General features: G+C 37.1%; 1 protein-coding gene across 1 annotated transcript in view; it reads right to left on the bottom strand.

Annotated features, from left to right (window-relative positions):
* Positions 1 to 27,602, bottom strand: part of mapk8ip3 (mitogen-activated protein kinase 8 interacting protein 3) — a 32,336-nt gene that overhangs the window by 1,351 nt on the left and 3,383 nt on the right. The window contains exons 2-29 of the mRNA XM_079817501.1: positions 23,832 to 23,952; positions 23,658 to 23,728; positions 23,327 to 23,415; positions 22,203 to 22,226; positions 21,845 to 21,896; positions 20,177 to 20,405; positions 19,656 to 19,758; positions 19,335 to 19,465; positions 16,284 to 16,341; positions 16,050 to 16,202; positions 13,632 to 13,689; positions 12,934 to 13,064; positions 11,686 to 11,742; positions 11,330 to 11,500; positions 10,156 to 10,282; positions 7,856 to 7,906; positions 6,739 to 6,825; positions 6,500 to 6,652; positions 4,917 to 5,082; positions 4,620 to 4,814; positions 4,035 to 4,191; positions 3,162 to 3,281; positions 2,977 to 3,057; positions 2,307 to 2,374; positions 2,040 to 2,188; positions 1,779 to 1,950; positions 1,321 to 1,434; positions 49 to 210 (exon numbers count right to left, since the gene is read on the bottom strand). Of these exons, the coding sequence (XP_079673627.1) occupies positions 49 to 210; positions 1,321 to 1,434; positions 1,779 to 1,950; positions 2,040 to 2,188; positions 2,307 to 2,374; positions 2,977 to 3,057; positions 3,162 to 3,281; positions 4,035 to 4,191; positions 4,620 to 4,814; positions 4,917 to 5,082; positions 6,500 to 6,652; positions 6,739 to 6,825; positions 7,856 to 7,906; positions 10,156 to 10,282; positions 11,330 to 11,500; positions 11,686 to 11,742; positions 12,934 to 13,064; positions 13,632 to 13,689; positions 16,050 to 16,202; positions 16,284 to 16,341; positions 19,335 to 19,465; positions 19,656 to 19,758; positions 20,177 to 20,405; positions 21,845 to 21,896; positions 22,203 to 22,226; positions 23,327 to 23,415; positions 23,658 to 23,728; positions 23,832 to 23,952 (3,250 nt within the window). The remainder of the gene's footprint in view (positions 1 to 48; positions 211 to 1,320; positions 1,435 to 1,778; positions 1,951 to 2,039; positions 2,189 to 2,306; positions 2,375 to 2,976; positions 3,058 to 3,161; positions 3,282 to 4,034; positions 4,192 to 4,619; positions 4,815 to 4,916; positions 5,083 to 6,499; positions 6,653 to 6,738; positions 6,826 to 7,855; positions 7,907 to 10,155; positions 10,283 to 11,329; positions 11,501 to 11,685; positions 11,743 to 12,933; positions 13,065 to 13,631; positions 13,690 to 16,049; positions 16,203 to 16,283; positions 16,342 to 19,334; positions 19,466 to 19,655; positions 19,759 to 20,176; positions 20,406 to 21,844; positions 21,897 to 22,202; positions 22,227 to 23,326; positions 23,416 to 23,657; positions 23,729 to 23,831; positions 23,953 to 27,602) is intronic.

The raw sequence follows: 27,602 nt of genomic DNA, 5'->3' as shown, positions 1-27,602 counted from the left end.
ACTGACAAAGCTCACAGTATATAATACTATTATTAAATTGACACTAACCTGGCACTGACACAAAGAACTTGACGGCATCTCTGTGTCCATGAAAACAGAGTTGAGCCTGGGCCATGGAACAGTAGGGTATGAAGCTACTCTTCTCAGAGGTACTGTCATCCGCATATACGTGGATCACGCCCCCCGACGATGTGGGTGACACCTTATTGGCTACAAGAGAACAGAACCCACCAATCATTAAGGGCAATGACCAATCGAAGAAACTCACAGGAACTGCCAGAATGTTCTTAAATAAAGAAATGAATCTGCTGAAGAGGAAAACTGTAATAAAGAGTTTACAGCATGCAAAAAAAATGGATAAAAATGACCAAAAAAACTTAAAATGTACATAATGAAGATAGTAATGCACAGAGAGGCAATTCATTCATAACTAATGCATAAAACCACTGAAAAATTATTTATTGAAATATATGTATATATACATACATTTCTATAGTTTGTTATTATATTAGAATTACGTTGTGAAAGAGATATATTTGTCTGATAAATAAGTTTATGTGGATGTATATTTATATTTCCCTGTTGAAAATAATGGAAGAAAAAATGACTTCAACATTAAAAAAAACATAATAAATACAGTAATGCACAGAGAAATGGCACCCATGACCAAAACATGCTAAAACCCAGTGAAACAAATAAAGTTTATTGAATGATGGAATAAACGAAAGAAGACCAAGGTGTACCCAAAAGAAGTGTGATGTGACTGATCATTTAAGAATGACAGTCGTAACGCTCCACACTTACCCCTCAGTCCGAGGAGCTGGCCTCGATGAAGCACTACGGCTACAGGAAGGAGGAAGTGGGAAGGGGAACAAGTCGGGACAAAAGAGCAACACTCATGAGACAAAGTGAACGAGGGTAGGTGTACAATAGAGAAAAGGGAACAAGGAAGAAAAGCTAGAAAGGAGATGACAAGAGGTGGCACAGGGTTTGTTGGGTAATTAATGGATTAAGGAGGTTGACCTAGTGGTTAATGATCTGGGATGAGGACATTAAAGTTTGCAGGTTAATCCCGTGGTTTAGGCAACCCAATGAACTGAAGTGTTGGTGAGATTCAGGCCACTATACTAGCTTAACCAGCAAGACTTCCTTTGGAAAGCAAGCTTCAGAAAAAAAACATGCTGGTCATCCACCAAATAAGAACTAACCAGCATAAACCAATAACAGGGACATGTTTTGGTTGATCAATGGAAAGGGAAAGGTTTGGATGATAATGTGAGCATTGATGTGTGTGTGCAAACAAATTCTCCTGAGACCTACTTTCAGTCAAGGGGATTGAGATGATGACACCATTTCCAGTCCCCACCCACAAGCGGTTTCCTCCAATCAGCAGAGCAGTTATCCTGACAAAAGAAAATCCTAACTTTCCTGTACCTGTCAATCACAGACAACACAGCAGAATGTAAAACATTTATTTTGTGACTATTGATCCTTTATTTATATTAGACAAAATGTTTATAGCAATAAATTAATATTATAATTAACAGTAAATCATTTAAAAATCTTATTTTATCATAGTGTAAACTTTCAGTTTAACTGATTTCAAGGATGTGGGGAGATAAAATATAATAATACTAAAATTAAATTTTTATTTTTCCAAGCTAAGCCTCAAATGCTAAGAGGGTGCAATTCAGCAAACATCTTTTGTCACTACTAAACTCATCTCTAACCAGAACCTATAAATGAGAAGTGTTGAAGTCACAGAAACAAAGTGTTACCCAGCATCTTGCTGACGTAAGGCTCGATATCCACGTCTTGTAGATGCTGGTGTGTGAGTGCGTGGTATAAGCGGAGCGTGGAATCCAAACGGATTGAAACCCAGACACCATCACCAATCCATGCCAGCTGCCGCACCTGGCTCTCCTTGCGTGGGTGAGCATCAAATGATTTCTATATGAAAGAGAGAGAAAACATAAAATAAAAGTCCCAAGACAAAGATTATAATGAGGACATAACTATCGTCATTATCCGAGACTCGCCTCAATCTGCATGCTCTTGGGCTGGATCACATGGATCTTGTTCTTGTTACCACACCAGACTTTGTCATGAACCACAGCCATGCATCGAATGGAGTGGTGGGGTCGTCCCAGATCCATTAGATGATAGTTGGATAGATCCCATTGTCCATCTATGTATACATATAACATTTTTTACTATGGAGAGCATGAATAAAAATATTCACAGCTAAACCCTGCTTAAATAATAAACGACAGTTCGTTTTCTAATAAGATAAAAATTATGAAAACCTTCAGCTCTGTGGAAGATTGCAAGTGTCCCATCAGCTAATGCAACCAAAACTCTCCCCTTCACATGTCTGAAGAACAAAGAGACAACGACAGATGAAATTTTCACAGAATTTTTCACATAACTGGTCAAACTTGTTATTGGTCTTTATATATACAGCATGTATAATATATACTACTGTTCTAATGTTTGGGGTAAGATTTTTCTTTTTTATTTATTCAGTAAGGATGCATTAAATTGATCAAAAGCGACAGTATAGACTTTTGCACTGTTACAAAAGACTTGCTTTTGAACTTTCTATTCATCAGAGAATCCTGGAAAAAATATCACAATTTCCACAAAAACATTAAGCAGTTTTTCCACATTGATAATAATAATAATAAATGTTTCTTGAGCAGAAAATCATCATATGAGAGTGATTTCTGAAGGATCATATGACACTAAAGACTGGAGTAATGATGCTGAAAATTCAGCTTTACCATCACAGGAATAAATTACATTTTAAAATATTTTAAATTTTAAATTGTAGTTATTTTAAATTGTAATTAATATTACTGTTTTTACTGTATTTTTGATCAAATAAATGTATCCTTTGTGAGCATAAGAGAGTTCCTTCAAAAACAATAAAAACATTTAACAGTAGTGTACGTAGTTTATTACGAGTCTACTTACACCAAACTCAGTACAGAGTCTTTGAGTTTGATTGAATGGAGGCATTTCTTCCAGTTGGACACTGCAGAGTGAACATAAAGCCTGTGGACAGAGTTTACAGAGTATTTTTTATATGGTGCATGTAATGTTAGAAATGGAATTATGACTTTATAATGTGAAAATGCAATTGAAGATGTAATTCCTACCAGCCGTTTTGGGCTCCCAGCCACATGGTCGGGGCAGCACTTGTTCCTGCCCGATCGTCTCCTGCCTCTTCTGAATCTGCGGGGGCTGATGTCACTTGCTCCTTTGGCACACCTGGCTCACTGATGGCAGAAATTTAACACATATAACTAAATAATTTCCTAAAGTCAATTTTGATTTTGGTGGGGACATCCCCCTTTTTACATATATGATAAAACATTATTCAGGGATTGATTTCAATGAATGCATTCTGTAATCTTATAAGTTAAAGGTAACTAATAACGACACAGAGTTCATGGACAAGGATTATTAATGGAGACTAAACTTTAAGTTTACTCTGTCCACAGTGCAATTGTCAACATCTCTCATTCATCAGCATCAGAGTACATATACATATAATAAATGGAGAGCACTCACAGACAGGGCTAAAATGAATTGGACCAAACTATGCACGTGTATTTTCAACTTGCTATGTTTATGCAATGAATGAGCGGTGTTTTCTAGTATGTTTACTTTATTTTTTTAATAATGCCAACGGTGTGACCAATTTCAGATGTGGCCAAAATTACAATAACTGGTTATATATAAATATATGTTAATTGTGTGATCACAATTATTGATAGGGACAATTCAGTTGCTTGATATCTGCAGGAACATGTCTCCAGCGTCCATCCTAAATTCTACGCCCTTGCCTAAAGTATTCAGCAAATAAAAAAAACATTCTTTTGCAGTCAAAAAAGTATGAGAGGGGATGACTGATGTAGGAAATTGTAAGATGTCTGTGCAAGAAGCTTTCATAAATCTCTATTTATGCATTTGCAAGGCACTATCTAAAGTAACTTTTATGATTTAAAAGTAGGCTATATGTAAGGTACCTGTGTGTGTTGTCAGTAAAGACATGCTCAGTGAAAGATCTGAGGGTGCTCTCCACATTCTCACTTGGCCCCGTCTCCTCAGACACCTCAATGGCTTCTGTCGCTTCCTCCGCAGACTGTGACACAGCTAAGCTTCTACACACTGGAGCCGTAGGAGCTAAACAAAAAGAATATGATGACCAATATGTGGACTCACAGATTCAGAACATATATTTTCAGTCAGTCTCATACCTGTCAACATTTGTGTATCAAAATCCGGGAGATTTATGAGTTGGGGAGGGGGGGAGGGTGAACTAGATTAATCACATAGCCTATTTTTCTGTTATTAACCATGATTAATCGGCATTAAAAACACTTCATCTTTTAATAAATTGTATAATGTTGTCATTTCAGTTAATCTCCAAATTTACGTATATATTGAATAATATATTGACGTGATTATTCATATAACGAGGTTTGGGCCATACAAATTACGGGAGATTCCCGGGAGAAATAACAAAACGGGAGGGGGTGGGAGATGGGTGTGAAATATGGGAGACTCCTGACAAAAACGGGAGTGTTGAGAGGTATGGTCAGTCTGCTCACCTTGGCTCCGGTCCTGCACGGGGGTGTCAGTGCGAGAGGAGCAGTTGCTGCGAACTACGCTGCAGTTAGTGGCACAGCCCACGATCGTGATCCCTGCCAACATGCCCTCCACTCCACCCTTCTCCTCTGAAGCCCCATCTCCACCCTGCTGCTCCAGAAATATCTCACCTGCTGGGTAATCATTCTCACTGGCCGCTACATGCACACACATGGAAAATGCAAGTGACGGTTAACTCATCTGCTACAGTATTTGGTACAATCAACAGTGCATTTACTTGCATATAGAACTACACAAACCTGGTACACTGGAGATGCACAGCACATGGGCATTACACACGTTAAACTGGTCAACTAGTGAGCAGGGCTGGTTTGCATCGATAATGACGACTTTACTGGCTGAATGAGTGCTGGTCAGAATCCACACGCGGCTGCTCATGGAGTCAGTTTCATGCAGTTCCTTAGGCTAGAAGAGGGTGAAATACCAATGTTTAGATTTAATTCAGTTTATCATTTATGATGCTTAAAATTCACTTCTGGCATTTGTTACTGAAAAAAAAGATGGGAAAGCAGTGAAGTCAGTGAGACCCATTTTGAGGTTGTGACTTTAATTAACAATTATATCAAATTAAATAAAAACATTTATTATTAGCATAACAAATTGAGTGAAAAGTTTAACTGTTAAAAAGTGTTAAAACATTTGCATAAATTTGAGATTTCCTTATTGTTTGGTTTGTCAAACTTATGCTTTCAATGTCACAAATTGGCTTATTTTATTAGTGACATATTACTAGTATAGAATTGTACATATTTTTCATTACTTTTACATCACAATATTTCTTTGTTTGAAATGTTTTTTCCAGGTTTAAATTTGATTTCAAGACTTTCAGACTTTCTGATCCCACTGTGTGTGTGTGTGTGTGTGTGTGTGTGTGTGTGTGTGTGTGTGTGTGTGTGTGTGTGTGTGTGTGTGTGTGTGTGTGTGTGTGTGTGTGTGTGTGTGTGTGTGTGTGTGTGTGTGTGTGTGTGTGTGTGTGTGTGTGTGTGTGTGTGTATGTATACACACACTATCATTCAATAGTTTGGGGTAGGTAAGAATTGTATTGGTTTTGAGTATTTTATGCTCACCAAATGTGTATTTATTTTATTTTTGAATATATTTTAAAATGTAATTTATTCCTGTAATGTCAAAGCTGGATTTGCATCATTACTCCAGTTTTCAGAGTCATATGATCATTCAGAAATCATTTTAATATAATGATTTGGTAACACTTTACAATAGGGTTCATTAGCTAACATTAGTTAACATGAACTAATAATGAACTGCACTTATAAAGCATTTATTTATCTTTGTTAATGTTAATTTCAACATTTACTAATACATTATTAAAATCTTGCTAACATTAGTTAATGCACTGTGAACTAACATGAGCAAACCATGAACAGCTGGATTTTTATGAACTAACGTTAACAAAGATGAACTAATGCTGAACAGAGGTGTTGTTCATGGTTAGTTCATGTTAACTAATGCATTAACTAATGTTAACTAATACAACCTTATTGTAACTTGTTATTATTATTGTTGAAAAAATTACATTTGCATTTGTCAGATGCTTTAATCCATTGCATTCAAGGAACAGATTTACATTTGATCAATTTATCAAAAACTATTTATTATTTTTGTGGAAATTCAATTCTTTGATGAATTGAAAATTCAAAATAACGTCATTATTTGAAATAGAAATCTTTATTAACATTATAAATGTCTAATAAAAGTATTAATTTCTTTCAAAAAGTCTTACTGACTGCAAATTTTTCTGCTTATTTTGAAAAAAAATTTTCTTCTTCTTCTTTAATTGCATGTTTTTATTAAAGCCGTTTACCTTCTTTTTCTCCGGTGAGCTCTGCTCGCTCTTGCCGTCTCCGCCTTCGTTTTCACCAGTCAAAGGATCTGAGCCATTGGACGGCTTCACAGCTGCAGCCTCCTGATTAGATGTCTTCCAGCCAGTGAGATCCACACCAGCAGCACACCACAGCTGTGTCAGAAGAACAAGAGGCTGAGTTCTTCACAACAAGAACTTCACAACCTCAGAACCAATAGTGTTCATCGGTCATCTTGTACCTTCCTGTTGGGGTCTTTCTCCACTAGAGGGCGGCAGTACACTGGCACAGGGACGTTTTTCATGCGATTATCCTCTTTCTCATTGGCCTGTGAGAACACAGGAAGACGGTGATGTTGTTCACAAGACCTTTGTAATTAAGATCACAGCCACACACTACAAGCAGAAAGATGCCATACTCAGAGCTCCCATCATGCCCTGGTTAAGATTTCCGTTATCCAGGGCAGACAGAGAAAGGGGAAACCAAGAACAGCAAACCAGAGCAGCAGATCTAAGTCTGTTAGAGGGTTACAAGGCAGATGCATGCGCAATGACAGGAGTTAATCTACTATAGTCAGCAAATGCCACTAAAAGACAGAGAGAGCAGCAAATCATGATTCAAGTGTTTCTAAGATGGAGGATATGGACCAGGAGGATGTCATGTTAGCTAGACAATGCTGAAAGAATACTGTTTCTTTTAATCTAAATTCATTTACTTTCATCTAGGACTCTGTTTCCTGTATACAATGACATTTTGGAATGTAAATATATTCAAATGAGCTTTTACTACATTTTAGATATTTGTCCTGAGCTGTTGCCACTAGAGTTCAACTAAACGCGGCTTATATTTTGGACTAGAATAATGATCTATCTATCTATATTATTTTAAAAAGCCACTCTGGCAGTATACAATAGTGGTTTCAGTTGATACTTCAAAATACTACTGCATATCAAATGCTGAATGATTACCATATTCCTGTGCCATTGTATTTGAATGACACTTTTATACACAGTACTTTGTTTTTAGTGTAAATAAAATGTTTACATTTCAGGCATCTAAATTATGATGTCTGGCACATTTATGTCATTGTAGCAAGTGTACAATCGGCCAAATGTCTAAAATGCACAAAATATTATGTTAACATGACAGTGTTAGCAAAGCATTGTTAGCAGGAAATCATGTCGCCAGCTGTTAATACCAGAGGTTTAATTCCTAAAGATATATTCAGCTTCAGCAAAGACATTTTCTGCTGCATCTACGCTATGATTTGCTGACTGAGGCTGAGTCAGGTTTAGGGCCAGGATTTAAAGGGACAGGGTGGGAGAGGTGCATGCTGGTCCTCTGCCGCTCAGACTTGCCTGCGTCCTCTTCGCTGTGACATCTTGAGCGCTGTCCGCCTGGGAGCCATTCTGTGGGAGATCACAGTTAGCGCCACGGCGACATTGTCACCACGGCAACCCTAATAAACACACTGTCACTGTGGCAACCCTAAAACTGGTGCCACAAACCAGCACAACATGGTCTAGCTAACTAGTTCCATAGAACAGACAATCTGAAAGCACAATTCCAGACTAAGCACCGTTCCCTTACTGAGACAATAGCAGCAGCAAGCAAACAGTCACAGTTTTTACTTTTTTACTTATTACTTGACAACGGGCAAGAGCTTATACCTGTGTCACAGGACCACTAGCAAGAATTCAGTTGGTGATGTGGCACAAACAAACCATTTATAATAGTTAAACGCCACCTTGAACAGTGTTGGGCAATCCACCTTATTTTTCAACGCAGAAGTAAGGTGTTTTCTGTGAATGTGCAAGACTTCCGATTTATTATCCACTATTGGGAAATAATGAGAAGAATACATCAAAGTGCAGTAAATTGTAAAACTGTTTGCGCTATAAACCAGCATGTTTATAATTAAGACAATACATTAAAATAATATGGTATGGTGAAAAATAAGGTGGAAAGAAGTTGCTAAGTTGTTAGTGTGGCAAAATGCTACATCACAGTATTTTCCTCACATTTTTCTGCGTTCGCAGCTTTACATCAACATATTAATATTTTGAATACGTTTTTTTATATATTTTCATTTTAGTTTAAGTTGTAGTAATTTTGTCATGTGATTTTGTCTTTTTTTATATTTCTGTTTACCTTTAATTAATTTTTATTTCAATTTTTATCAAAACTTTAATCTTAAACTTCTTTAATTTTAGTTAGTTTCCAAACAAATATATTTTTAAATTAAAATATACAGTGCGTCCTGAAAGTATTCGCAGCGCTTCACTTTGGAAAGGCACACACCTGTCTATATAAGGTCCCACAGTTAACAGTGCATGTCAGAGCACAAACCATGAAGTCCAAGGAATTGTCTGTAGACCTCAGAGATTGTATCAAGGCACAGATCTGGTGAAAGGTACAGAAAAATGTTCTGCAGCATTGAAGGTCCCAATGAGCACAGTGGCCTCCATCATCTGTAAATGGAAGAAGTTTGGAACCACCAGGACTTTTCCTAGAGCTGGCCACCCGTCCAAACGGAGCGATCAGGGGAGAAGGGCCTTAGTCAGGGAGGTGACCAAAAACCCGATGGTCACTCTGACAGAGCTTCAGCGTTTCTCTGTGGAGAGAGCAGAAACTTCCAGAAGAACAACCATCTCTGCAGCAACTCCACCAATCAGGCCTGTATGGTACAGTGGCCAGACGGCACATGACAGCCCGTCTGGAGCTTGCTAAAAGGCACCTGAAAGACCCTCAGACCATGAGAAACAAAATTCCAGCCCAGACTTGAACCTGATTGAACATCTCTGGAGAGATCTGAAAATGGCTGTGCACTGACGCTCCCCATCCAACCTGATGGATCTTGAGAGGTCCTGCAAAGAAGAATGGGGGAAACTGCACAAAAATAGGTGTGCCGAGCTTGTAGCATCACACTCAAAAAGACTTGAGGCTGTAATTAATGCCAAAGGTGCTTCAACAAAGCTTTTTATTTGTAATACATTTGCAAAGATTTCAAACAAACTTCTTTCACTTTGTCATTATGGGATATTGTTTATAGAATCCAGGAAAAAATTATTAATTGAATCCATTTTGGTATAAGGCTGTAACATAACGCAATGTGGAAAAAGCGTTGTGAATACTTTTCGGATGCGCTGTAAAATATCTTGTATTTAAATTTTATTTCCAGCTTTATTTCAATGAACAAAGGTGGCTTCCTTTTAGCGAAATGCTTTTTCATCACTAATTTTGATTTATTTTTATATATGTTTTTTTGATTTATAAGTTGCACATATTGCACAATTAAGTTCACTTTAATGTTGTCATTTATATTTTCTGTGGTCTAACCGCAGAAGCAAACAGTGTAATAAATCATCTGATACTGTTACTGTTATAGCTACTTTTTGTTAGTAGTGTAAACATTTTTTTTTACTAAATTGCTCACACATCAAACCATTCATATCACCTACGCCCATCCCTGATATTGGGAGGAGCTAAACTAAGACACGCCCCTCTTGGGTGCATATCTAGTGCACTTTTAATATTTCTTTTTTTTCACTTCATCTGTGGAGTGCACTCCCTGACAAAACGGCGCCAATCGAGTCTCTGTGTAAAGATGAATTGCTTACAGAGGTCAGGGGTGAAGGATCAACATGTGAGCAGATACCTGTTTGAATCGGGATGGGACACTCCAGCCACAGGTTTGCATGGGGCCGTCCTTCCGGCGCATGTGCTCACGCACCTGCCGGTACTGCTCTCGACGCTGCTCTCTGCGTGTACAGAGCGCAGAATCGCTGAGGAGAGACGCAACACCATTACTGGGCAGGCTACAGGGTGAAAAGAAAGAGAGAGAGGTGCGGTCAGCGAAAGAGCGAGAGAACCAGCCAGCCAGCCAGCAGAGGCCAAAAAGAAATGCCACAGACACACACCGTGATGTAAAAACATGATGTGATATATTTCACTTACATTTACGCATTTGGCAGATGCTATTTCATGCTAATGGCCTGGCAAGCAGACTAAAAAAATAACATTTTATACGTATATGTTGAGGTGAACTGATGTTTTAAAATATTATTTAAAACATAAATGAATGAATCAAATATTTATATTTATTCATTTGGCAGCCGTGTTATTATTGTTTACTAAAACTAAAAATCATCAAAACTATTAAAAATCATTTTTGTTAATTGAAATAAAGCTTAAATAACTATTACATGTAAACTTAAACGAAAGCTGAAATTAAATAAGCTGAAGTACTAGAATTACTAAACTATACTAATAACTAAATAAACCTATATAGACATTTTAAAAAACTTAAAACAAAAAAATTATTAAAAATAAACGCTAATTTGAAATATTAATAATAGTAATAATAATACTAAAATAACAATGTTTGGCAGATCCTTTTATTCAAAAACTAATACACATTTATCATGATGTATGTTCCCTGAGAGCTGAACCCTACAACCTAAATAAAGTCATTATTAGATCAATTAAATACATTTATTTTTATTCTAAAAATGCACAAAATGTTTTCTTTTAGAGGTTCTGTTAGAGTTAGTCTGTAGTTTTTTATCATTAGCTACTTTTATTTAAAAGCAATAGAGGCTTATGATATTTCCTTAGGTAAGCCAAGTAAATGTGTGAGTGTGCAACAGCTAACAGTCAAAAGCAGCATTAGCACACACCATTTAGCAGGAGTCAGCTTGCCTGAGCAGAAGAAAGAGAGAGAATAAACTTTGAGGACACAGAGGGAGGACAAACAAACAGGTGGATGTGTGGATGAGGACATGAGGACATATGGGACAAAGACACAGACAGGTATGTGTGTTTCTTCTCACTCTTCAGGCAGGAACTCCAGTATGCAGTTGGAAGTGGAGATCTGGCACATGGTTTGGGAGCGTCTCTGGTTGTAGCCAGCAGGAGAAGGAGACTTGTAGTGAATGTTGACACTGGTGTACGGCCGTTTCACTGGAGGAGGGCTCGCAGATGAACTAAAAAGACGTGCAAAGCTGGAAAGAGACACGGAGCAAAGTGACTAGGTAAAGGAACAGGAAAACACAGATGAAATGTAAATAATAAAATTAGTAACAAACTCTATTTTAACAATATGACATGGCAATAGTGTGCAATCCACTTACTTAATATACTGATTTAAGAGATTTAACAATATGTCTAAATCTGCCATAATACTCACAATTGCCAGATAATAGATTTTTTCTTCTCTTGTAGAGGTGGACTCTCCCGAGATGCCCTGTGGAAGTGAAATGAACAAAGAGAATATGAAGTCTGCAGTTTACATTTTTTTTACATTTTAATTTATATTTCATGAGTGCCTTCGAAGGTAAAAAAATATAAAAGAAAAAAGAATGACAGACCATTTATGCCAAAGAAGGGGTGGGCGAATATAAATATTATTACACTATTTTATCTTTGTTATCTTTATTTTTTCAGCTAAAGTAGTTGTATTTAACAGTAGAATTTAAATAAGATATTGAGCAAAAGTCTGTATTTTACAGTTTAAGCTCAATAAAACGTCCATGATCACTTGGAATCCACTATGGAGTTGATTTATTATTTATTTTAATATTAAATGTCTGCTCCTACATGTCAAATAAACTGAGAAAAGAGACACATGACTGAATGAGTTTTAATGTACCCACCATTCTGGTAGCAACCGCCAAATCAGCCAACAATGCCTTTCTTTCTTTTTCTACACACACCCCTGGCTTAGATATACCCCCAGTGGAACTACTAATGCTTGGATGATGAATCTGGTACCAAGATTATGTTGGTGGAGTTGGGGAGGTGGAAGGATGCCAAAACAGCTGATGCCAGAGCAAGATGAGTGGCTGCTTATATGCTCTGACATTTAATTGAAAGATTAGGGTTCACTCCTCCCGAAAGGAACTTTTCTTTATTTATATATGAAATGGATAGTAAAAATGCTATAGTCAAAGCCTACTATAAGTTAACTTATTAACTCATATTATGAGTGATAATCATATTATGATAATCATATTTTTAACAGTTGTGCTGCTTAATATTTTTGTGGAAACCATAATACATTTTATATTTCAGGATTGTTGATGGACAGAAAGAATAGCTTTTCAAAAGAACCGCATATATTTGAAATAGAAATCTTTTGTAATATTAAAATTTGTATGCGTCCTTGCTGAATACAAATATTAACCTCTTTTAAAAAAAAATCAATCTTTTGAATGGTAGTTAGTTATCATTTATGTACACTAGGGTGTTCTGTTCCATTTTATCCGTTACATTACAATGCATCAATACATTTTACCCCCCTATCGACCGTTTTTTATGAGTATTGTATTGATGAAGTCATTTAGATGTGCAAATGTATGAGATTGTGTTCACATGCTTGGATGCATGATAACAGAAGCTTGTAAGTATCTAATGTATGTGGCTGCTTCTCCCTCACCTGATCATCTCGGTCCAGCGCACAGCTTCCTGAAGCTCCATCAGTCTCTCCTTGTACTGGTTGCGCTCCATCAGTACACGCGCCATCTCCACACGTGTGAATCGCCGTCTCTGCGTCATGGCGACATCGTCCTGCAGTGGAGATGAGTACTGCACCAGAGCCACACAGAACAGAGCAGCACCACAAAACACAGCAGCAGTGAAGCGGAGGTTAGTGCATTAGCTCTTCAGCATTTCACAGCATCAAATATGTGAGTAATGAAGCATTGCGAGAAGGTTGAAGGTTCGCTGAGCAGTGCATTTTAATTAAAAACTGTTAGAGCAAAACAAAGCAAGGCCTGTTGAAGTGATTGGTGATAAACACATTCAACCACTGACTGTATTTGCACTTTACATTTTCAAAAATAATTTTAAAATCTCACTTTAAAAAGTCATAAATGGTATTAATATTATTAATGATGTATGAAAAAAACATTATTTCATTCCAAAGCTCAGTTCCAAAACCTAGTGAGCTCATCACAATACATTCTGGGATTGCCTTCTCCATGAAAGATACAGTATATGCCATGCTGCCTTAAAACAAGATGTTCTTGGAGGAAACAATTCAATTATTACAACCTTTTCAGATCGGTGAGGCAGCTCATTAGTTTTCAGAGCAGAGCAAAGGTGTTTGAAATGAGACTGAAGTGTTTTACTTACATCCTCTCCACCCTCATCTTTAGAGTCCTGAGATGCTCCTAATGCTTCAGCTCTCAACCTTTAACCAAAGGGAGACATTCAGACTTTTAGGCCCTTTTTACACCTGGTGTTTTAATCCGTCTCTTTTGTCCACTTTCGACCACTTCTGTCCTGATTTCTTCGAGGGGAGGGTCTATGGGCGAGAAACCTATAGGCATTTTCAGATCTTTCAATCTAATGGACGAAATAAGCTCATGCTATTTACATATGAACGCGACCGGAGACGAGAGAACAGCAGCTTTCGTTTTTTGCTCTGAAAGCCGTTGAACGCTGTAAGTCCATGCTAGAAATCAGGAATGTCGAGAGAACATTGTGCCTGGTAAGTCTTTTGTCTTCATACCAAACCTGGGTCATCAGCCGACAAAGTTTAAATCCCGTCTGGCTAACGCACTTCCCATAATGTTTATGCATAAGGTCATTAGGCGGAGAGAAGGCAGTCTTTTGTAGCTGTTTGAATGCATACGAAAGCAATCTGCTCGAATGCGTTTTCGACTACATCTGGAAGTGGTCGAAAGTGACAAGCTCAAAGGTTTTAGACTTTGTTTACACCTGTATTTAGCATCATCCACTTGTGATTCGATCAACCAAAACTCTTAATACCGCGGGCCACTTTCAGAGACACAGTTTTCAGTTTTCACACAGAACACAGCACTGCTTTTCCACTGTTTTTCTATGTAAACATGAGTTAGATGGACTGGACTCTGAACACTGTGCTCATGTCTCTGGGTTTTTTTCAGCATCTCGCACACAAGGCATTCTAGAAACAGGTTTAAAAGAAGTAAATATTTAATAACTTTTTTAAAAAATGTGTCCCTTGCATTTTTTTCCCCATTACCCTGTCCGCATCTTGCGTTTTTCACAAAAAAACATTCTGTGTGAATGTCCCTTAGGACTAGGGCTGGATTAAAGTCATGTTAGTGGTGGTTTAAAACAACGCCATACTATGTCTTGTGATGTTGTATCTAAAAATAAATTAATAAATAATTAAAGGGATTTAAGGGAATAAAGAAAAATAAATATTTTTAAAAATCATAAAAGAACTAGAAATTATTATAAAGTAGTGCATTTGATCATCATTTGGCTAATATGCCAAAAACGGCTCTGGTAATGTTTCAAAAAGCTAAATTTGACACAAAAAAGTTGAATACTTCGTCACTGGATATTACTGTTGATCATTTAACATTTCCATCACAAATTCACAAGTTCACACTTAAAGATAAACAGAGTATAAAGTATGCATATTTGGCGTGCTGTCTGAGGGGAGGGCTCTGAGCGCCCGTATCTCTGGTTAGGATAGTAACCAGGCAAGTATGAGGAGACAGGGTGGTGGAGGGATACAGAAAACTGTCGAGTAACGTAGGTGAGTCGGCTATGTATATATTGTATATATATATATATATATATATATATATATATATATATATATATATCTATATATATATCTATATTGTATATATATATATATAGAGAGAGAGAGAGAGAGAGGCTTCCTCTTGTACTTATTGGATAAGCAATTTGAATTTGTTCCTCCCAAACTTTGTTACTAAAACATCATATAGTTGTGAAATATTATATGTGTCACGTTCATGTCTTGTCTAGTTCTGTACAGTTTCTTGTCTTGGTTTTCTCTGTCACAGTATTTGCCTGATTTCCCGTTTTTTACCATGGTTCCTAATTAATTTTGCACCTGTTCCCGCATCCTTGTGTTTATAAGCCCTCCGTTTTCTCTGTTCTGTGTCTTACCTCACACTCTTTCGAGGTTAAAACTGAAATGGTAAGCTGGAAGTCATGTTTGGCTTCTGTGAACAGTACAGCTCGCCTTCTTTGATTTGATTGGCCATCTCAATCATTTTGACATTGACGAGCACTGTTAGACCACTGAGGCGGACCAGCCTAATAACTTAACTTTTTGTCATCCTAACAACAGTGCGTAATGGGGTGCAGCAGATCTGCATTAATAATATTACATTTTGGGGAAACAATGTGGTCATATCTCATTATTGGGAGGATTTGTCTCCCTCAATGTCCTAAGGACCAATCAATTGACAAATGTCAATGTTGGGAAAGAAAAAATATTGGGAAACAAACAAGCTGAATCCGAAATCGCCCCCTAAACCCTCAATCACAATTCCCTACGTTAGTCCACTAATACAGTTCACTTAAAGGAGTGACTGAAAACGAGTGGATGAATTCGGATAGTCGTTGAGTGGACATCAGTTGTACACTCGTAATTGCAGTGCAAAGTTGGATAGAATGAGTGCACTCAATAACGTTACTATGGTTTCGGACACCCCTACAAATGGCTGTCCCCTCAAATAATACCCTATTTTAGGGTATAGGGGGCGATTTCGGATTCAGCCGCAGACAAAAGTTCCAGACCTCTTTAGCTCCTCCTCCAGTTCTTTCACTCTCTGGTCCACTTTGGTCTTGGACTGTTTCACTGTTTCCAGCTCTTCCCGGAGAACTTCCTGTTCACTCGACAGCTCGTCCACTTTAGCAATCAGGTCATTCTTCACAATATTCAGGGCATTCCTACACACGGCAAATGACTTTGTTAAAACATGCAGACGCATACGTACATGTGCAAATACACACACTGTTTCTATCTCTTACTTGGTCTCCAGTAATTGTTTGTTCTCTGTTAGTAGATTTTCCACTTCTTTCCCCATTCCTGTGGGATATACAGTGTTAGCAGGAGTACAGACCACCATGAACTTGGAAAATCTCAGATGAATAGACTAAGGGACAGCTGATCCAAAACTACAAAATCACAATTGTTTTAAATTACATCACATACACAAAGAATTTAAAAAAAGGTGAGTGAAATCAGCTCAATTCTTTATTGCTGTATTAACTAATGACCTTTCAAGGTTTGATTTACAGGACATCTACAGGGACATAATCACAGTCTAACTTGATATGTGGACTGTAGATTATCCAAAAAGACTTCATTAAAATAATATGATTCATATGAGCTGAAAAGCCATGCATTTGAAAGCACAGCACTAAGCAGCCGAAGTTAATAGGATTAGAAGAGCAGAAGCACAGGAGAACATCTCACAAAAAGCATTGCTACAAATCAGGAAAGTGTCACAATGGCCTACTGAAAACAACATGAGGGGGAAAAGGAGGCTATGAGCCTTACCAAAGAAATCATCCCGGACTGAAATAGAGAGCCAAGAGGAAACAGATGGAAAGTGGCGAGGAAAGAGGAGGCAGCCAAAAGACAGGAGGATAAAGGTATGAATTTAAAGACAGAAGAGGATATTAAAAGAGGAAGATAATGATGGACGTGAAAAGAGAAGGAATTTAAAAAAGATGAAGAGAGCAAGAGAGAAAGATGGACAAGCACATGTTAGATATTTATCATCACACACGTACACACACACACACACACCTGATAACTCCATTATTAATAAAACAAATCTTCAGCTGTCACTATTACACTAAAGAAGATATATATATATATATATATATATATATATATATATAAGGACCTATTTGTTAAAGACCGTTCAAAAGTTTGGGGTTGGCAATATTTTTTTAAGGCTCTATCCTCACCAATGCTGCATTTATTTGATCAAAAATACAGTAATTATGAAATGCCGTTGCTATTTTAAAATAATGGTTTTCTATTTGAGCATATTTAAAAAAATATATATATATATTCTATGATGGTAAAGCTGAATTTTCAGCATCATTACTCCAGTCTTCAGTGTCACATAATCCTTCAGCAATCATTCTGATATGATGATTTGGTGCTCAAGAAACATTTATTATAATTATCAATGTTGAATACAGTTGTCAAAGTGCCCCAGGATTCTTTGATGAATAAAAAGATCAAAAGAACAACATTTATTTGAAATAGAAAGCTTTGTAACAATGTAAATGCCTTTACTATAATGTTTGATTGAGTCCTTGATAAAAGTATTAATTTCTTTTTTTTTAGCTTACTGACCCCAAACTTTTGAACCGTATTGAATTTAGTAGAGTAAAGTATTTTAAAAACCCCACCCTAACCCTAACCCTATACAACATACACATTTACAGACAACTAATCCTAAACCAAACCTCTCCTAACCCTAAAACTATTTTAAATACATGTAGTTCATTAATATTAGTCAGTATTTAAATGTATAATTACACTGTAACAATGACACCGTGAACTAAAGTGTAACGTTTTAATGTAATGTGTTTCTGTATAGTATAGTTTAATGTGGTCTTTACAATTTTTCTTTACAATCACTAAGACACATTTCTCAATACTTAGGTCACTTTTTAAAAACTGTTCACACAGTGATCACAACGTCAGTCAATGTGAGCTAAACTGTGGATCATTTATCATTGCTTTGGCACAAAATGCATTCAGTGACTACTACTTTCAAATTACATTAATTATTTTCTCACTTAGACACAAATACCACCAAAACTTTATGCAGGCCTACTATACAGGTCAATTTGCACATGTATATACATACTCTTTTCAAAACTATTAAACTTAAGTTCAAAACCTAGCATAACAAAAAAATGACATTCTACAGTAATGCCATATTGAAATATATTCTGAATATAAAAAAATAAAATACTATCATAGCAATTAGATGTAACTGAACACATACACAAGTGTTAGTCTTTCAATTTCATTACCATCCATTCAAAAGGTGAAAACTGAGGAAAAATGTTGCACTGTAATGTAAACTTGGGCTATGTAACATATACTGCAGTGATTTATAAGCAGTAGAGAGTGTCATTCTTGTTTTGCAATTAACTTTTACAAAAGAAAACATTGTATAATGCTACCTGATGGTAGTGACGGTGTGTTTGCTATTGTTATGGAAGAATGACTTGATTTGAGACATATACAGTATGAAGTGTTTTGGTAGTTTCAGTGAATTCTGATTGTAAAATTAACTGCTGTGTTGAAAGTTGGTTAGGAGAACGACGTGAAGAGTTTTGAAAAAATGACCTAAGTATTGAGAGATCTTGGCGATTGTAAAAACTGTAATGTAATATGTGTTTTATTATGTGTATTTGGATTGTTAAATCCATGCAAAGTTCATGAAGAGCAAAAAAGAATGAGAAATAAAAATACCAACCAATCAGTGATCAGATACACACCTGAGAATTCCCCTAGGGGCGTGGCCGAGAGAAGCACACACGGGAAGGAAGCACAGAGAGGGGTCAAGGGTCAGAGAGTGAGACGGCCAATCAAAAGAAAGATCCACCTTCACAGACACTGAGATAAACAAATCAACAGCTCTATCTTGATAATGAAACAAAACAAATCAGAAAACCGCCAACATGAATAAAGGAAAGTACTTAAATTAAACAACTCAGGATTTCTTCATTACACCAAAATGTGCTTAGGGGTAGGAGATACAGCCATGAAGCAAGCATGACATCCCAAGAGACCTTGCTTTGAGGATATATCCAGCAGTGTGGGCTCCCTGACAAAAGGCATGCAGTTTAAAGTGCAAGGAGGAAAAGCCCTTAGCCACCATACGCTTAGCAATGGTACTTGATATATATACAGTATATATATATATAAAAGAAAAATCATTGAACTTAAGTGCAGGTTACATACAAAACAAGCTAACCTACATTTATGAGAACGTGCCAGTCAACTGCTGAGGTAAAATGTTCAACAAAGGTCATAATCTGAACTATGAAGCTTACCGAGAAGTTCTGCTCCTGCGTCCACATCACCAATGATGTCAGACTTGGCGTCTTTGATCTCGTGGTACAGTGAGTCTGTGTTGATGCCGAATGCCTCATTCACAATGCCCTGAGAAGGACTTCAAAGGAACAAGAGTTTGCGTCATAATTTCTTTCCATTATTATTTTACCTCAAAGTTTGAATCCTTTACATTACACAAATCAACTTTCTAAACAGTATCCTTAATAGTAGTCATTTTGTGCTTAAACTTGAGTATTTTGTATTGTTTATTCACTATTTAATGGTGTGAATGATGTGCATCCATCTACCTGTTTCCTCCTCCGAACATCCGTGGGTCCAAGGGCATATCTAGCTCTGGTGTTGAGTCTATAATTTCCTGAAACTCTGACCATTCATCACTACTGCCCATACCTACACACACACACACACACACAAACACACATGATTGAAAAGAAGAACACACAATCAGTGTCCTTTAAGGGAAAATTTGAATTTTGCATTATTTGTAAATCTGTAGATGTAGTCAACACAAAATTATGGGTTTTTTTAAAATACTTCTAATCAGCATTCTATTCAGATACATTAAATTGATCAAAAATTACAGTAAAGACATTTACACTGTTAAAAAAATATATATTATGTTCTTTTATTCATCAAAGAATTCTGAAAAAAATATGTCAGTTATATCCACAACTGTTTTCAACACTGATAATAATAATACATGTTTTGTGAGCACTAAATCAGCATATTAGAATGAACTCTAAAGGATTTTCTTTTACATTTTATTCAGTGATTATTCTTTGCCTCAATTCTTCTCCCTTTCTCTCACCAATGCTAACGTTCCTGGTTTCCTGAGAGACCTGCACCTCCATGTTTCTACTAAGACGCTTTGCATTCTTGCGGCCCCGCCCCCGGGGCATGTTGAACTCTTCCACCGATACCAGCCCATCATTCAGAGGGGTAACTGTTGCCGAGGGAACAGACGAGGTGGGAGTGTTTGATTTGCTGCCTGTGCTGCTGGGCGTGGCTGCGACGGAGTCTGAATCTGAGCCATCCTCCTTAAACGAAAGGAAACAACATATCACACACACCTTTTGATAATAAACATATTCTTCTAAACTTCTATATTTGATATTGTTTTGACAAATATTTAGACTTACTAGCAAGGCAAAAATGTTTTGTCATACAAATTCAAACATGAAAATGTAAAACATTTATAAATGATAACATGTCTGTGCAATACTACTATATGCTTGGAATAAAAACATATTTATTTTCGAGACAAAAATTCTAGAAGCTGAAATGGCAACATGAAAGGTCCACAGATAAAAAGCTCTGTCAAAGAAAGCGCCAAAACTCAAATTGCTTTATACTCATGTGACTTGAGTTATTTGGAAAACTGGAAGTGAAGAATGACATATTTTCTCTTCCTTCAAAGAACAGCTGTTTAGTTATGTGTGCACAGCAGATAGATGCTTCATGTAGGTGAGATTCAGTTTATTAAATCAGCTTGTTTTAAACACATCTGTTCGTTTCAGATGGCTAAAATAAGACAAAAACGTCACAGAGCAGAGGATGGACGGCTAAACCAAAACCATGGACCCTTGGAGGCCTGCTGGTGTCCACCGAACAACCACCCATGAACCTGATCTCAACACAAGCAGGCTTAAGGGGAAGTGTCTGACAGAGTGATGATTATCATGACTCCTCCCCTGGCGCTTCAGGGTGGAGTCATATCTGTCACACCTGGTAGCCAGGGGCGTAGACAGGTCTGCAGAGACCGCTGGAATGCCAGACGTCTGATGAAACCATTCTAGCCCCCCCAGGCAGGGGCGCAGCTAAGGGGGGGAAAGTTAGGACGATTTTAAGGGCCCACACACTTTTGGGGCCCCCTGAGATCGGTTTTATTAGGAGTAACAGTACTAGTAGTAATGTATTATAAATGTATAATCTACCAAAGAGTTACAAATATAAAAAAATGATGCCGCATTTCTGGCAAAATCCAGCAAAACGCTCCACTCATGAACCGCTCACGCTCACCGGTAAAAACTACGTTCACTCAAATCCCACTCCGACATGAAAATTATCTGTGCTATAATTGTTGCAGCCATTAAGGTATTTATTTTTATATTTATGTTTAAATGTTATAATGTTGTTTTTTTATGTCTATGTTGTCAATATGTCAATCTATGTCGATTATGAAAAGTGAACAGCATGAGATAGGACACATCATAAGATGAATGGAGTTGATCAGACATGATTGTGACCACTTCATTAAGTTTTGTTTTGTATAAATTGTATCTTAATTTTAATCATTGTTTCATCAGCCAATTGGGGCATTCTGGGTTGTGCGAGCGGAGCTTAATTGGTCAGTATTATTAAATTGCAGACAAAGATTTTGGATAGCTAGGTTGGTGTGGTAGAGGGCCCAACATCAAATTCTTTCATAGGGCCCAAAATTGCTAGCGGCGCCCCTGCCCCCAGGACCCCTACGTACCATGCCATCTCCGCCAGGAAACAAACTCAGTGATGGAGGGCGCTCTGTTTTACTGCAGAAAAAGACAAAAAGAGAGAAATGTAAGTAGATGTAAGGTAAAATATTTCCCAACATTGGCACATGAAAATAAGCAAAAAAAACAATGGACAGGATGAAAACATATGAAGACACAAAACCACATAGGAGAAAGTGGTACAGGTTTCTCAGTCTCTGACACTAAGACTGCTAAACTGGGCAGGGTGTTTGGGTGAACAGGCAGGGGGTTAATTTTTTCATTATAAAGGAGTAAAATAGGAGATAAAAGCACTTCAGAGAGACAGGGGTTTGGGAAACTGTCAGAGATTGTGGACACTTTTACCTTTTCCTCCAGTTGTGTCGTTGACTGCAGAGACACACACAGCGGCACACGCACAAAAAGAAAGAAAAAAAGAGACAAAAATAATGTGAACACACACACACACTCACAAACACAGTGACACTATACTAACACAGGACATAAAGTCACGTTAAACGTAAAAAAAAATAGATGGAATTGATTCATGTTGAAAACATGATGAAATTGCAAACACCACCTTGATTATCTCAAAGAGGAACTGTCATAGGATAAAATTACAGTAAAGACAATTATAAGACAAAGATCATTTATAATTTCATAACATTTTTAAATATTTGTCATTGGAAAATGTATTATTTCATAATATATTATTTTATATTTTATTATAAATAACATTATTAAATATAACAATATATATAATTTTACAAAAATATTTTGACATTCTGTGGGTAAATGAGTAATCAGCGCAGATTACTCATTCAGCTCAGACATGTCAAGGTTAAACTACTAAAGCTATTTAAAAGCTTTGTTTTTAAAGTTAATTTGATAAATGAACTATTTAAGTTTATATATATATTAAATTATGTATACAGAAGTTGTGGCTATTCTTAGGCAAAATCCATCACATCAGTTCTGAGTCTCTCACAACTCAACCAAAATTTGAGCCTGTAAGTATGTCTATGAAAATGTTTAATTAGTTGAAATCAGCTGAGTCTGTTTAAATGAAAACAGAAATGTGTGAAACTTGTGGAGATGTGTGTATAATCGAGTATGACTATAAGCCAGCCACAACACTAGATCTGACTAAGCAAGAGGTGACCAACTGTCATTGAGCATCATCACACAGTGTCTAGCAGCGCTGTCTCCAAGACAACTGTTCCAAAAATGGGCCATTTTGTATTCTGATAATATATCCAAACTGCAGTACAGAGTCATAGCTGATGTTCCAAAATAAGAGAATATTAGTTTGCAGTTTGAAATTCAAAAATATTGAATTAAATAAATATTTAATCACCCACAAAACATGCTACTTAAAAGCACAAAAGAAACATGCAAAACACACATGAATTCCAGATGCACATTCCAAACTGTTAATTTAAACGAAGGCTTGTAATGGCTGCACCACGCTAATTATTCATGTTACTCACGCCCGTCCGCAGCCTGTGGATTCAGACTGGTTGCTGCCTGACTGTTGCATCTTCGAGCGCTCAATGTGTTCCACATATGTCTGTATCATCTGGAGAAAATAAAATCTGTGTCAGTGTATATGCTGATATTTTCGAGAAGTGGAACTTTGTATTTGTAACTTTTTTTGTGTGTCTCCACACCTTTAGACCAATGAATTTCCATGAGGTTTCCATTCATTTCCCATGCCAAAAATCATTTTTATCAAGATCATAATCACAAAGAGCAATTTTAGCAGATAAAAAATAGAAGAAAGAAAAAAAGAAAAACTGCATGATGGGGGGTTCCTCTGACCTCTGTATGACGCTGATGAAGGGCGTTATACTCTTTCTTCATGTCTGATTCTCGTTCTTCCAGACGAGAGACTACAAGAGAGGGACATCACATATATAGTAAGAGATACTCAAATCTCTGTTTGTGTCAACGTGTGTGCATAGGAATGAACGTAGTTCAATGTAGTGCACTCACTCTGGTCAGCATAGTTCTTGGTCTTCAGCTCCAGTTGTTTTGTTTGTAGCTCTAAAGTCTCTACCATGGACTGCAACTCCTTCTTGTCTGCCTCCAAGGCATCTTCAAATTCAATAAACTTCTGTTACACAAACACACACATTCACACAACGTCAGATCCTTTAACTGGATGGATGGATGGAAGGATGGATGGATGGATGGTTCTTTGAATACAATACAGTCTCATTTACACACACAAACAGTTACCAGGTACATAACACACACATAAACACACACACTCGAAGTGCAGCGTGTGGTGACTTTGAGCTGCAAGGATTTAAGTGGAACACAATAGGCTCTTTCTGCAGTGCGGCCCAGCCACTAACAGCCTCCTGGAATTCAGTAATCCCAGCACTGCAAAGAGAGGGAAAAGCCAAACACACTCCATCTAACATTATAAACTTCAAATCCCCCTTCAATGAAAACATCCCACAAGGCCGATCATGTCATTCTAATGAGTATTTGACTGACAAATCATTTCTACAGTACTTTATATACCCCATATCAGCAGCATGTCTACATTTGGGATTATACTATAGACATTAGGATGTTATGTAAAGATTTTTATAATGTAATCCCATAATGCTACTTTAAGTTCTTGCTATACCTTGACAAAACAAGTTCCCTCATTCAATACTGTAGTTTAATCATGAACAGCCATTAAAAATGAAGTGTTTATTTTCAGAATCACTAGTTTCACTGAACAGACTGCACAAAAATAATGAGTGTTTCCAAACAGATCACCCCATCTGCCATTGGTCAGCCAAACAGACAAGGCATTGGTTGAGCTGTCGTTGCCATGTCAGGCTGGTCCAGATGCCCAAACAAACTATTTAACATGCAAAGTCAAAGTTTTTGCACTTTTTGAGGGACATATCTTCCAAACTTGCTAGCAGCTGTCTCTGCATATTTGTGAAGTGCATTACAGACATGTAAACACCTTAAAGGGATAGTTCACCCTGAAATTAAAATAAAGCCATCTTTTCCTCACCCTGCTGTTGTTCCAGTGTCCTAAGTCCTTCTATCTTTTTCGGACCTCAAAAGCAGAAATTTTAAAAATAGTCCTGCATGCTCTCCTTCCAATAATGGCAGTGAATAGCGAACAGATTAAAACATTACAAAAAATATACAAAAGTATCACGCAATGATACAGCGACAGTGCATCTGGAAAGTATTCACATCACTTCACTTTTTCCACATTTTGTTATTACAGCCTTATTCCAAAACTGATTAAATTCATTATTTTTTTCCTCAATTCTACAAACAATACCCCATAATGACAATGTGAAACAAGTTTGTTTGAAATCTGTGCAAATTTATTAGAAACAAAACGAAACGAAAAAATAAAAAAATAAAAATAAAAACATGTACATAAGTATTCACAGCCTTTGCTCAATTATTCAAGTATTCAAAGCACCTTTGGCATTAATTACAGCCTCAAGTCTTTTTAAGTGTGTTGCTACAAGCTCGGCACACCTATTTTTGTGCAGTTTCTCCCATTCTTCTTTGCAGGACCTCTCAAGATCCATCAGGTTGGATGGGGAGCGTCAGTGCACAGCCATTTTCTGTTCTCTCCAGAGATGTTCAATCGGGTTCAAGTCTGGGCTCTGGCTGGGCCACTCAAGGACATTCACAGAGTTGTCCCGTAGTCACTCCTTTGTTCACGAGTTCACACTTACAAATAAGTTAGATAGAATAAATGATATGCGTATTTGGCGTGCTGTCCGAGGAGAGGGCTCCGAGCTCGGTATTTGGCCCGAACCCAAAGTACTCCCCCCGTATGTCTGGTTTAGGAAGTAACCAGGTGAGTGTGAGGAAGACGGGGTGGTGGAGGGATGCTGAAAACCTGTCAAGGAACTTTGTTGAGTTGACTGGGTATTTATATGATCCTCCACTTGTGCTGATTGGGTAGACATGTTGATTACTGATTGCTGACAGCTGGTTTGAATGACATCATGATTGGATAGATCATTTGAACGTGCTCCTCCCGAACTTTGTTAATGAAACATCATTTATCTTGACTGTGTGCTTAGGGTCGTTGTCCTGTTGGAAGATGAACATTCGCCCCAGTCTGAGGTCCAGAGCGCTCTGGAGCAGGTTTTCATAAAGGATGTTTCTGTACATTGCGGCATTCATCTTTCCCTCGAACCTGCCGGTGAAAAACATCCCCACAGCATAATGCTGCCACCACCATGCTTTACTCCACAGAGAAATGCTGGAGCTCTGTCAGAGTGATTCTCTGTCATCGGGTTTTTGGTCACCTCCCTGACTAAGGCCCTTCTCCCCTGATCGCTCAGTTTGGACGGGTGGCCAGCTCTAGGAAGAGTCCTGGTGGTTCCAAACTTCTTCCATTTATAGATGATGGAGGCCACTGTGCTCATTGGGACCTTCAATGCTGCAGAACATTTTTCTGTACCCTTCACCAGATCTGTGCCTCAATAAAATCCTTCCAAACAAAAAGATTTCAAACAAACTTTTTGGAAAACAATTATGAATTTAATCCATTTTAGAAAAAGGCTGTAACATAACAAAATGTGAAAAAAAGTGAAGTGCTGTGAATATTTTCAGAATGCACTGTACATTAAATTCTGGAGGGAACGTCAGACAACGTGGCATGAGGACGTAATGACATGTGCCATTAATCAATCCAAGTTCTATAACATGTAAAACGGGAACATAAACAGAATATTCTAAAAGTAACACATGTAAACACCTTAATAAGAATATTGTCTTATTCAGATTAAGGTCAATAATTAGATTACTGCTGTCCATGTAAACAGTCATTGAATACAATTGTGTGCATTAAATTACATGCGAAAAATTGGAGTAGAGCCAAAAGCCAAGTGCATCTGTTATGTCAACATGCATTAGAAAGATTTGAATATGAAGCAAAAGAAAAAAACCTTTGAAGAAAAAGTTGAGCCTGTAAGTATGTCTATGAAAATGTTTAATTAGTTGAAATCAGCTGAGTCTGTTTAAATGAAAACAGAAATGTGTGAAACTTGTGGAGATGTGTGTATAATCGAGTATGACTATAAGCCAGCCACAACACTAGATCTGACTAAGCAAGAGGTGACCAACTGTCATTGAGCATCATCACACAGTGTCTAGCAACGCTGTCTCCAAGACAACTGTTCCAAAAATGGGCCATTTTGTATCAAAATCTAACTACTGATACATCCAAACTACAATAACAGAGTCATAGCTGAAAAATAAAGAAATTATTTTGCAGTTTGAAATTCAAAACTATTGAATTAAACTGGTTACACACAGCCAAATGCAGCTGTCACCATGCATTAGAAAGATGTGAATATGAAGCAAAAGAAAAAAAACTTTTAAGAAAAAACCTTCTTGAACCTCATGCACGTCATTAATAATCTGTATTCATTAAGCTTTTATACTGTTAGATTTGTCAGTTTTTCTAAAGCTAAATTACATCTAAACTTGCATGTTTATTTTATTGTTCAATCGGAGTCATTAGACATTGTGATTTCTCTCTTGAGGATTGATAATTGTATGTGCATATTATATATACAAGGTCAATGAGGTTCTCCATAAATTCTAGGGTTCTTGACCCAATTTTAAAGGACCGTTAATGCCAAAAAGGTTCTATAAATTTACAAGCTGTTCAATTCATATATTTAATCAAAATATTTTTTTTTAACTAATTATTAAAACAAAATCCATAAAATGATCCCATGATGGGAACCCCTAAAGGTTCTATGAAGCGCC

Source organism: Gobio gobio (genome assembly GCF_949357685.1).
Source record: "Gobio gobio genome assembly, chromosome: 1".
NCBI lineage: Eukaryota > Metazoa > Chordata > Actinopteri > Cypriniformes > Gobionidae > Gobio > Gobio gobio.
Note: the sequence above shows the minus strand (reverse complement) of the source record. Positions and strands in the feature narration are given on the sequence as shown.